At 36.2% G+C, this 12,776-nt stretch overlaps 1 protein-coding gene across 6 annotated transcripts in view; it reads left to right on the top strand.

The window, feature by feature from the left end:
- The window catches only part of LOC101329460 (complement factor H), a 125,345-nt gene that overhangs the window by 44,920 nt on the left and 67,649 nt on the right, over nt 1-12,776 (top strand). For all 6 annotated transcript variants that reach the window (XM_033850539.2, XM_073800172.1, XM_073800175.1 and 3 more), the window contains 3 exons: nt 1,451-1,642; nt 3,872-4,042; nt 9,638-9,811. In XM_033850539.2, the coding sequence (XP_033706430.1) occupies nt 1,451-1,642; nt 3,872-4,042; nt 9,638-9,811 (537 nt within the window). The remainder of the gene's footprint in view (nt 1-1,450; nt 1,643-3,871; nt 4,043-9,637; nt 9,812-12,776) is intronic.

Here is a 12,776-nt window from a genome sequence, read left to right as displayed (position 1 = left end):
TTCATAAAGTCTATAATTAAATATTTCTTACTCAAATTATTTTTGTGGATTCTACTGTAGTACAGAGTGGATATCTAGTCCTTTTATTGCTACAGTATTATGTGTTTCAATAACCAAATATAAATACAGGCTCATCTGATCTAATGGTTAATGTGTTACAGATTAGAAAAATCTATTTTTTTTTCCTTTTGGATTCTAACCACTAGAAATAACACAAGTATCACATCAAAATGAAGCTGAGAATTTCAACTTTATTCATGAAGAGGCACTTGCCCAAATAACGACCCCAGTGCAGGGATCTCTGGTAGCGGCTGAAGTGGAGAACATGATTTAGCCACCTCCTCCCTCTTGCCTGGCAAGGGGAGTTTTCCTCTGGTCTTAGTTGTACTGAAAAGAGGCAGGAACTAAGGAAGACCTCTGTCCTTTCTTACTGATCCATAAAGCAAACAATGAGAATGAGAAAATGTACATCCTGTTCCCAAATTTTGAACTAGTAATTCCAGTCTCTAGTCATCATGAAAATAAGAGATCAATCAGAATTGTTTTTCAAAGTTCCATGGTGAGGAGTAAGGAGAGAGGGAGAAGAAGAGAGAAGGAAAGGGAGACAGAGAAAGAGAGAGAAAAACAAGGAGGAAGCGGAAGAGGGAAAAGGGGAGGGGGGAGGGGGAGGAGAAAAAACATGATGACTCAAAAATCCCGTTGTCTGAAAAAGAGAGTGGATTTTTCATCTGCGGAAATGAGGGGAAGGACATCAATGTTCTGAGGGACATCCACATTGGAATCACCTGGGGTGCTTCTTAGAAACTGAAGTTTTTGGTTAGTAAAGATGTATGGAATCAGTATCCCTGGGGTGATAGGGCAGCCATAGAATTTCCATTTAACAAGCATCCTGGGTGATCATTGTAAAATAAAGATTGAATATCATAAGCTAAGGGATACTGGAAAATATTAAGGAAAATCAAAAAAGTGCTCAAGTTATTTTGATATGGAAAAAGGAAAATTAAAAACTATTTATTTATTGAAATAAACATAATCAGAAAGTTTGCTTTTACACCTTTTAGGGATACAGTTTTACATTATTGTGGGACTTAAATGGAAATTTTGTATTTAATTATCCCAAACTTTATATTTCTCAATTATTTAAGAAACACTTGTTTGCTACTACAAAATATATAAACTGTCATTCAAAAATTCAAAGTAGTAATTTTCTTTGTTCACTCTCATAGAAAAGAATCAGAGATAAACTTACAGTTTTCTTTTGTTTGTTTTTTGGGGTTTTTTTTACTTAGTAGAATTTATTTCTGGCTAACAGGTATATCAAATACATCTTTAAAAAATTTAATTTTCTCCAATCTTGCTATTGGTTATATATATGTTATATTTCTATATACTCATTTTTCATAATAAAATTTTCCAATTCTGTTAAAAAAATTTATATTTATTTTTTCAGTTGTTAAGTGTTTACCAGTAACAGAACCAGAGAATGGGAAATTTTTCAGTAGTGCCCTGGACCCAGACCAAGTATATGTTTTTGGACAAGCAATACAGTTTGAATGTAATTCAGGCTACATACTTGATGGACCTAAACAAATACATTGCTCAACAGATGGTATTTGGAGTGAAGAAAAACCGAAATGTGTAGGTAAGATACACTTACTGTTTGATTATTTGAATGAGTTTAGTTTTTTTCATGAAAATATGCCTTTCAAAACACTGTGCATCCTACAGAATCTGAGAAATACTAACTCACTAGCATTTATTCAGCACTTACTATTTCTCAGTAAGTGATCTAAGTTCTTTACACGTGTCATCTATTTTACCTTCCAAATGACTATGTGATTCATGTACTGTTTTCACCACTATTTTATAATTGAAGAATTCATGGTGCAAAGAAATTAAATCACATGTACAAAATTATCATGGCATATATGGTAGAGGTTAAGATTTAAATGTAGGTTATCTGACACTAAAGTACATGCTCTTAACTATAATTAAATTGTAATTGACTCTTATGACTAACATAAAATCTTAAGCATTTCTGCTACAAGTTTAATATTAAAACTCCAGAATAGGTCATTTTTTTATTTGAAAAACTATCATTATTTATTTCTATTGATGTGTCATGATAACATTGTGTTTTTGAATAACACTTCTAGGAAGTGCCCTGTTTTATACTTGCACTGGGAGTTTAGCATAAATATTGCTGAACTGAATTGAATCCACTAAATAAATCTTTGTCTTTAAAAAAAAGTTCCATAGTTAGCTAGAAGTTAGCATTTCTTTAGTTTCAATACTACTGACCTGTGCCTGATGGCCAATATGATGATTCTGGCTTTTGTAATAATATATTTTGGTCAATTTATTTAAAAGTACCATACTTCGTTTGACCAGTATTTCTTTGGCAGAAATTTCTGCCATATTTGTTTTTTAACATTATCTAAAATCCCCAAATTATTTACACGTTCTTAGTCTAGTCTCTCCTACAGTGAGATGAAGAGAGAAGCGTCCCTCTTCCTAGGAAGTCTTTTTTACAAAACTAGTTCTTCGAGTTAATAATGGCAAACGTATTTATATTCAGTGTAGCAATTACTGTATACTCTAGAGGTTCATGGATGGGACTTATTTCTTGCAACTAAATTTCTGTGGTTAGTTAAACCTTTCTGGAATGACTGATGCAGAAGATAAGTCTTAAAGGAAGAATGAGAATCTTTCAGATGAAGTTGAGGAGGGCAAAAGCAAACCAGTCAGAAGAAGTTAGTGGAGAGGAAGGGACAATGGCCTTGAGGCCTCTTTGAGCATGAAGCTCCCCTATTCCCACTGTTCTCAGGGGCCTTAACTTAGAATGCAGGCAGGGAAGAAGTTAGTGATGGAGTGAAGATTGGCAGTCCAAGGTTCTGCGGGGCTACATACACCATGCTGAAGAATTAGGCTTTTATACAGACTGAATTGGGAATCAATGAAGCATTTTAAATGGAACAATAAAGTGACAAGAAGAAAAGATCATTAAGTTACAAACAGGAAAAAAAGATTAAGATGAAGGGAGAATAAGATCTGGGAAATTAATCACTGTTGCTGGAGTCCCAGAGAAAAATTTTGGAGTGACGATAGTGTGAAAGATGATGGCCAGCTCTTTATTTTTTTTTTTGGACGGAAAACTTGGATGGATAGCAAAACCACACAAGCTGATCAGTTGCTTTTTGGAGATGTAATAACAATGAGATATATTAATTTCTTTGACAAAGTGTTTTGTCAATAATTACTCTATTATCAATAACTAAAAACATATGTAATTTTTACAGGTCACTCAGTGAAAATACATATCACATTAAACCTATTTCATTTTTTCTTTTTTTTTTTTTTTTGCGGTACACGGGCCTCTCACTGCTGTGGTCTCTCCCATTGCGGAGCACAGGCTCCGGACGCGCAGGCTCAGCAGCCATGGCCCACGGGCCCAGCCGCTCCGTGGCACGTGGGATCTTCCCAGACCGGGGCACGCACCCGTGTCCCCTGCATTGGAAGGCGGACTCTCAACCACTGCGCCACCAGGGAAGCCCTAAACCTATTTCTGTATTCAATTTTATATATACAGTTGATGAATGTTACTGGCCACTATTTATTTCAAGAGGACTAATTTATCCCCAAACTAAATAAATTAGCAACATGATTTAAATCAGAATTTTTACTTACTTCAAAAATGAATGTTAAGAACAACCGATAAATTATTCACCAAGCATTCAAGTCAAAACAGGACTTTTGTTTAGTTGTCTGATTTACCTAATGGAAACAAGAGTTGTATCTTTATATAATAATGTTTGGGACACAGTCCTTTAATATATAACAAACCTGTTGGAATTTAATCCCTTTTCTTTAGAAACTTCCTGCAAACAACCAACCATTTTAAATGGCTATCCTATATCTCAGAAGGAAATTTATAAGGTAAATGAACGAGTTCAATATAAATGTGCAAGAGGTTTCGGATATGGGGAAAGAGGAGATGCCGTATGCACTGAATTTGGATGGACCCCAGTTCCTTCATGTAAAGGTAATGCTAAGTTTCTCTTCTATATCTTTTGCTGTATATTTTTACCAGTTGTTTTAATTCATATACTCCTGGTTAAGCAGTTTATTTTTTCTCACAATGGAGTATTAATGTTTATAGGAATCAACTATTACAGAGACATAACATTTTATGTGTGCAAGGCCTGTTTTGAGATCAATTGGTGTGATTCTCTCACTCTGAAGATACACATAAACAGGACCAGAAAAGTTCAATAGCTCATTCAATCTTTGGTCTATGGTCACAAAGCAAATCTAGAGCAGAGCCAGGACTGTAACAGGTTTTCCAATCCCCAGGTATATATACCTCTCAAATAATTAGAGTCCTCTCATAAAGCCCAACATTTCACTTTAAAAAGTAAATTCTATTAATACCAGATGAGGTAATCCTCCATGGATAATGGAGTTAAGTAGAAGAAACTGGAGATTTCGTTAAGCACAGGCTTCATATGAATCAACTGTGGTGATGGCGCTGAAAACAGCTCCTCTTTTCGGCTTCGTAAGGGAAGGATGTTACCCAGACTCAAAGAGTTCATTTCAACTGTGCTCTTTGCCCACCAGAAATTTTGTCTGCTTTTTTGTCTTCTGCTTAGCCTACCTCATTTAGAAAGGGATAGTTTCAACTATCATGGCTTAGAAGAGAAAAATATATCAATAAATAGTTGAGGAATGTAAGAAGTCATAAGAAGAGCAGGCAGATACAGCTATAGCATGGTAATAACAGTGTTGAATTACTTGCAAACACTTGTGAAAAGGAAAGAGTTAGCTTTTGATGAGGGCTGCTTCACCGAGTAAAACAAGTAACAGTATCGTCACACATGACATCCGAGACAAGTGACTTCCTAAGAGGGTGACTTTTACAGGTATTGCCACACTGTGATCTTCACCTCTTAAGAGCCCTCTGAACTTTAAATCATGCTATTCGTAATAACATATATAAACCTTGCTTTGGTGATCCTCTTTTACAAAAACTACAGATAGCTTTTGAGCTGATTTTATTCTTAAAAAAATTTAGTTGAGCCCACAAGCAGCTCCTTGGAAAATACATCCTCCTGAATGACCTTCACTTTCAAGCATTGTTAAGAAAATATTTAGAAAGAAGTTAATGAACACAAGACAGCGATAACTGTTACCGAACCAAAACTTGGGTCTGCTCCCCTGCACACAGTAGAGCTAATCTACTGACACCAGGCTGTGGTGAAGGGAAGTGCAGCATTTATTGTAAGGCACCCAGCAAGGGTTCCAGGGCAGCTAGTGCTCAAAAAGCCCAGCCTCCCCGATGGGTTTCAGCAAAGCATTTTTAAAGGCCGGGTGAGGGAGAGGTGTCTCAGGGTATGTGATCAGCTCCTGCTGATCAATCAGCAGAATTGCTGATCATAACCAATCAGTTATCTGATTGGTTGATGGTGAGGTAACAGGGCAGTGTCACAGGGGTTAACATCATCAGTCCTCAGACTCCAGTAGGTCTGGGGACTACATGCTCATGGTCATCAAATAGTTAACATCTTCCATTTGGTGGGGTTTTCAAATGTGGAAAACAACTCAGGAAATGTGCATCAGATACTATTATCTAGGAAGTTCAGAGAGGAACTACAGCAGAGGATATGGGGGAGGGGTCTGTCCCAGGAAGGCCCCACAGGGTCCTGCTCGGTTACACAACCATATGAGATCTGTGTGAGGCTGATGCTGTGTGGAGTCCAGCTGTTTATCTCCATGGCATTCGTGGCTCCTGAGCAAAGAAGGTGGATGCACAAGTTCTCTGGTGTCAAACTCTGCCATATATGCTACTTCCAGAGCCCCTCTTCTATCCATCCAATCACCAAAATAGAGCTTATAAACCACTTATTTTATATCAGGACTCTTGTCCTGTATTGAGGATAAACATTAGAATAAAGTTTCAATGAATTCCAGGTTTCGATGAATTCAAAGTAAAGCTTCAGGAATTCAATTTTACTTGGACATAGGACTCAGGATAACATGACGTAGAAGTTATTGAATTATTCCTTTTTCTTGGTCACTTACCTACCTACTTAAAACTCCTCCTTAGAACAGATCCGTTTTAGTAGTGGGAAATCTCTTTTTTTTCCCACAGTGTTACTACAATTTCTAGGCTTACTTCTCTTAAAACTAGACTCCTTTACACACACACATTAAAGAATCCACATTTATAAGACATTTTCCTTTTAAAAGTTCATTTTCCCAGTCACAAGTCATAACCTAAAAATTCAAGACTGTATGCTTTAAGGTCCTGCTTTCTTTAGCGAGAGAGATACCAGGATTAGGATTGGTACTCTCTCTTTTACAAGATAATTTGCTAAAGATCAATATAAGTAAAGAGTGGTTCACCCCAAATTAGATAAGCATGCTCTGTCTCTTAAAGATGCTTCATTTTATTAAAACGCAGTTTACATTAACTAGATATAGAGAAGTCTTTTATTAAAAGAAACTCCACTCTCTTACCTCAGCTAATGACACAAATACCTCTCCCTATTTTCATGGTACATTGGAAGGATCTACCTGCTGATAACGATAAATTCCAGATCTACATATCTTATTTTGTAGAACTCTACAAGAAATTTGGAATTAAGTCATAAAAGTAAATTTAAATAAAATAGTCTAGGATAAAACACTTAAATTGTCTTCTATCTGGTCTATGATTTGTACGTGTCAGGGGTTTTATTTGAGGGTGATTTGTCCAAACTTTGGTCTCTGTATCCAATAAGGGATAGTCTCTGACAACAAGTCACTCACAGGAATAAATAAAAGTACCAAGACCTGTTAAATAAAAGCCACCTTTGATGCAAATCTCTCTGTTCCCTGTACAGACTGGATTTTTTACGATTCACAACAGAGTGTTAACCTTGAATTAATTATTCTTATTTCAAGTGCTTAATGGTTGCTTCTAAAAGTAGAAAAAATTTGGCCTTACATATTCAGACAGCCTCAAATATTATTATTATTATTATTTTAATAGAAGCACCTACCTAGGCTAACTTCTCTTAAACATTGCCCTGGCAATGTTTTAATAACATTATTTATTTTAATGGAGATCATGATTATTTTAATGGAGATCCCTAGAAGTTCTTCTACTCTTAATTAATTTAACAAAATCTCCCAATATTATTTAGTAGGTATCTTAGTGAAACACGTTTATTTATATATTGTGACTTTTGAGTTCAAACTTTGGTACTAAGTTCAGCTGTAGCATGTAGTAAAAACTAAGACATGGGGCTTCCCTGGTGGCGCAGTGGTTGAGAGTCTGCCTGCCGATGCAGGGGACACGGGTTCGTGCCCCGGTCGGGGAAGATCCCACGTGCCGCGGAGCGGCTGGTCCCGTGAGCCATGGCCACTGAGCCTGCGCGTCCGGAGCCTGTGCTCCGCAACAGGAGAGGTCACAACAGTGAGAGGCCCACGTACCGCAAAAAAAAGAAAACAAACAAAACTAAGACATGTAAACTGGACTTCACTGCGTATATGAAAATATGATAGATATAGCAGAATGAAGTGAAAGAGAAAAAACAGAAAAGAATAAATGAACACATTTAAGGTTCATTTGAAGTTAGTGTTAATTAGTGAAGATCTGTTTCACATAAAACTTGTGTTTAGGTGATCACATGTAATTTCTATTATTTCTAATATAATTGTTGCTAATAAATATATTATCATGTTAGCAACAGAGGCATACTGAAGCTTATCTGGCAGAATGGAATATAAATTTAAGACCAATTAGGAGACTACTGTACTACCTCTAAGAGCTGACCATACACAGTGGAGGTGTCTTATGAAAGGGAGGAGATATATAAGCAATAATACCAACTTTATAGAATATGGTGTTTGACTGAATTTTGAAGTGATGTGGAGGAAGGAATATAGGGGTAAATTTCCAGGCTTCTGTCATGAGGCTCTTGTGTCACAAATTCCAATGTTATATACAGGAAGAAAAGCATATACTGAAAGAAGGATGATGATTTAGTTTGATATATGATAAGCTGAGTATGCTTTTGAGTTTTACATATGGACCTGTCCAATGTGAGCTGCAACTGGATATATAGACTGAAGAATTTATTAGCATAACAGGGAAGCTTTTTGTCATGGACAAGTCTTGAATTACACAGAGAATATGATGAGGAAAACAACAAAATCAAGGACAAATACTCATGTAGATCCAAGTACAAGGCATCTCTCTTCATTCATACAACACTTACAGGGTCTTCAGGGAAGATGTTTCTGGCGTGGTGATAAGCATCGCTATGAAGATTTAGAGGAGAATCGTTCAAGACACAAGGAGCAGAAAGTGCAAATGATAGGCATAAGCTTGGCATGTGTGAAAACCAGACCGAAGGCTAGTGTGGTGGTAGCACAGAAAATAAGTAGGAAAGTGGTAGGGGATGCGATTGGAAAAGTAGGCTGGGCCTAAGAATTAAGTGGAGTGGTGGAAGAAGAGGAGTAACTATAAGTAAACTAAACAAAATTAAATCGTGTTGTTCAGACAAAGGTAAGGAGAAGTAGGACATACAAAGGTAATGCACTGGGGAACTTCAAGAAGTCGGTGATCAGCAGTGTCAAATATTACAGAGTTTAGCTAATAATATACACCAGACACTGTAATATGTGGAATACAAAGATTTTTGAATTTGGAAATTGGAGGATATTGGTGACTTCTGTCAGAGCAATGTCAGCACAATGGTGGTGTGAGAAGCCAGATGGAAACAGGTTGAAGAATAAATGGGAGGAGGAATAGAATACCTTAGTGTAGTGTAAGTGTCTGCGACATTAAACTTTTGATTGCCAAGGCATACTTTTTTTTTTTTTTTTTTTTTTTGCGGTACGCGGGCCTCTCACTATTGTGGCCTCTCCTGTTGGGAGCACAGGCTCCGGACGTGCAGGCTCAGCGGCCATGGCTCACGGGCCCAGCTGCTCCGCGGCATGTGGGATCTTCCCGGACCGGGGCACGAACCCGTGTCCCCTGCATCGGCAGGCGGACTCTCAACCACTGCGCCACCAGGGAAGCCCTCTATGTTCTTCCTTTAATCACTGCAGCTGTGGGGAAGAGAACATAAAAATTCACACAATGACTGTTAGAGTCACAATGACTGTTCCTCCCTAAAGGAAAACATATTACTTCCATATTCATTTCGTTGTCCTATGCAAGCCATGTGTTTATGTCTACTTCAAAGGGGCAGGGGTATACTATCCAACCAAGCGTCTGGAGGGAGGAGACTCAGAATATTTGTAAATAGTACTTGTGAGAATGACAGAAGCTGAGGAACTTGCAGAAAGTAGAAAGAATAGCTGAAGTGATATACCAAGAATCCATTGCCAGGTATGGAATATCATGAAGCATGTGTTGGCTTTGGAGAAAGAGGATTCAAGAATCCAGGGGGCACAGATACATTAGATGAGAAATACAATGGAGGGAAATATGAGTGATACAGCAGGAAGGGTATGAGGCTGTGCTCATTTTAATGACATTTTGTGCTGTACTAAGAACAAATAACATCCACTTTTACATTTTTATATGCTTGATTATTCTTAATGGATAGTTATTTCTATATTGTACACATATCTTTTTTCTTTTCAGAAATAACATGTGATCCTCCTTATATTCCAAATGGTATTTACACACCTCAATTAGCCAAATACAGAGGTGAATATAAAATCACTTATGAGTGTAAAAGTGGCTTTGCTCCTGTGATCCAGGGAAATGTTGCAACATGCACCAGCCAGGGCTGGTCACCTGCTCCAAGATGTTCCTGTAAGTTTCACTCACATCTTGACCTACTTCTTAATTCTGAAGTTTCTTTCTCTTAAACACACAAAAATGGGGACAGAATAAATCCAAGTATTTGCCCTACTTTGTTTGCAAAGTAGAGGTTTTAGAGGCATTCTTCGGTTTTCAAAGTAGACAGTTCTAAGGAGGAATAAAAACATTTTTGTAAACTAAAAACTCTTTAAATTTTTTGCTACTCAAAGTTAAATATATGTCTGTGTGTATGAATATATAATTCTCGAATATAATTCTAATATCTGAACTAAAACATTGAGTAAGACTTACATCACCTAACACCTATTAGTGTTAGTTATCTAGTGCTGTGTAAAAATATTAGTTATTTTTTAATAACTAATAATATTAGTTATATTAATAATAACTAATAATATTATATTAGTAATAATACTAATTATATTAATATAATTATATTAATATTAATATAATATATTAATATAATATATTAATAACTAATATAATATTAGTTATTAATATAATAATAACTAATAATATTATATTAGTAATAATACTAATAATAACTAATAATAATAACTAATAATATTAGTTATATTAAAAATATTAGATATTAGTTATCTAGTGCTGTGTAAAAATATTCTCCCAAAACATATGGGCTTAAAACAACACACCTTTATATTCTTAGAGCTCCTATGGGTCAGGAATTAGGAAGTGGCTTAGTTGGCTAGCTCTGAATCACACTTCTTGGGTTGCAGTCGGGGTGCTGGCCTGGGCTGCAAGTCACCTGATGGCTCATTTGCTTCCTAGGCTCTCTCACCTGGCTTTGGGCGGGAAGCCTCAATACCTTACCACATGGGCATCTCCACAGATTGCTTGAGAGGAAGCTATCTTTCCCCAGAGCTAGTGATCCCAGAGAGAGCAGGAAGTTTCCATACCATTTATGACCTGGTCACACACTGTCACCGTCACTTCAGCCATATGTATTCTTTAGAAGTGAGTCACTAAGTCCAGCACATTCAAGTGTGGGGAATTAGGCTCTAATTTTGGGAGGGAGGAATGTACAAGACATTGTGGAATTTTCTAAAACTATCACATTTAGAAAAATGTCACTCAACTGAACAGAGTATTTTATTTCTAGGGATGCTTCCTTTACCTTTTTTCAAGTGTTTTCTGTCTCTACAATCATATTCTTTTTCTTTATACATCACAGTTTATTGTAAAGATGCACTACAGTTAAACTCGATCTTGCATGAAAGAAAAATGTAATGATACAAATAATAGATCAGTGACCTCAATATTAATTCCAGGCATAAGTCCAAAATGATTTTTCAAAGTATGAGTCCCTTAAAAAGGAAGCTATTATCAGTATGAAACAGATTTCAATGTGCATAAGAAATATAAGAGAAATATTTAATCATGTTAAAGTTTGGTTTATGAATATGGCAGATGAGCCTGACTGTACCTCAACAAGTTTATCCCACAAGGGAACTTCCGAAGTTCTTGCGGACAAGATGGGGAAATTGACCAATTAGATGGTTTATCAGATATTCATAATTTCATTAAATAAGCCTATCTGATTATCAGATTCAGGACTGTGTTCTCAGGCCTGCTCCGTTCCTCTAGTTTAATGGTGTAGAGGAGATGCAGTACAAATTCACCGCTGGAATGATACAGGGGTGCTGAAAGAGAATCTGCATTAGGACAGATTCATCACTCAGAAAGACTCCCATGTGTGAGGTTGGATCTAATAACATGAAATTTAACAGTGATAACTGTAAGATCCTGGGTTTGGGCCATAGGAGTCAGCTGCACAAGTACAGAAAGACTAGAAACACTTTTAAAAATTAAAAGTGAATATTAAATATTAAATTAAATTAATATTAAAAAAGTGAATATTTTAATCAGTTTTGAGATCAGTCTGAGCCAACACTGTGATGGCACAGCCAAAGCTGCTCATGAGACCAGATGTTGGTAGAAGTGTGAGAGGGTAGTGAGGCTGTTGTAAGTCCTGCCAATGTTAGTGCTGATCTGAGCACAGTGGAATAGTACACGTGCTTCAGGAAATGATCTGGTTAGAGAGATACAAACACATTCACATGTGACCGAATGAAAGACAAGAATAGGAACAGGGCTCGGGCCAGTGATAGTAATAATACTTACTTTCAATTATGCCCTCTGTGCGTACCTTTTGGAAACGAATCTCAATGGATTATTTAACTGTATTCCTATTGTATGAAGAAACATAATGAAGTGGATAAACATACTAGTTCTGAAATCAGATCATCAGGATTCAAATCTCTGCTCTACAATTTAATGGCAAAGTTAATTGAGTTCTTTAAGATTTGGTTCTTGCAAATACAAAGACCCAAGCTTGCCCAATGTAGAATTATTGTTAAATATACATATCTTGACATAACATGATGGAATTTGTAAAATCCATGGATGAGGGGAAAATCTTCTAAATCTCCAAAAAGTAGTGTGAAAAAAACTAGTCTGTTACTTAAAAAGAATGAGAGTAAATAAGCATTTCAATCTTAAAAGAGTGGGAAGCTTCACACAAGTGGGGGAAATCTATCAATGATGAGAGATACAGACTATAGGACAAGAATCTATACCAAGAGAAGGTATCATTCACAAGTCTTTGTAAAGAAAGACATTAGGATATGCAAAGATTCAAAGTTTTTAATTCACATAGCAAGTCTGTAAAAACAGCTTGAGAGATTTCTGTAATCATACAAAAAAGAAAACGGATCATTGATCTTAAGGAAGATATAAATGGTAATGAATATTGTGTGTGCATGTTGTACATTTCTTTAATGTGTTGCATATGTGTTCTTTTAATATCATATTTCATGATGTAAAATAAATACTAGTGTAGTATTAAAAGTCTTAGATTATCTCCAAACCATCCAATAAAAAGGGTAAATTTTTCTGAAAAATATTATATATAAAACTGTTATAAACAACATAACACTTA

The sequence above is a fragment of the Tursiops truncatus genome, chromosome 1 (genome assembly GCF_011762595.2).
Source record: "Tursiops truncatus isolate mTurTru1 chromosome 1, mTurTru1.mat.Y, whole genome shotgun sequence".
NCBI lineage: Eukaryota > Metazoa > Chordata > Mammalia > Artiodactyla > Delphinidae > Tursiops > Tursiops truncatus.
This window is presented reverse-complemented; position numbering and strand designations above follow the sequence as displayed.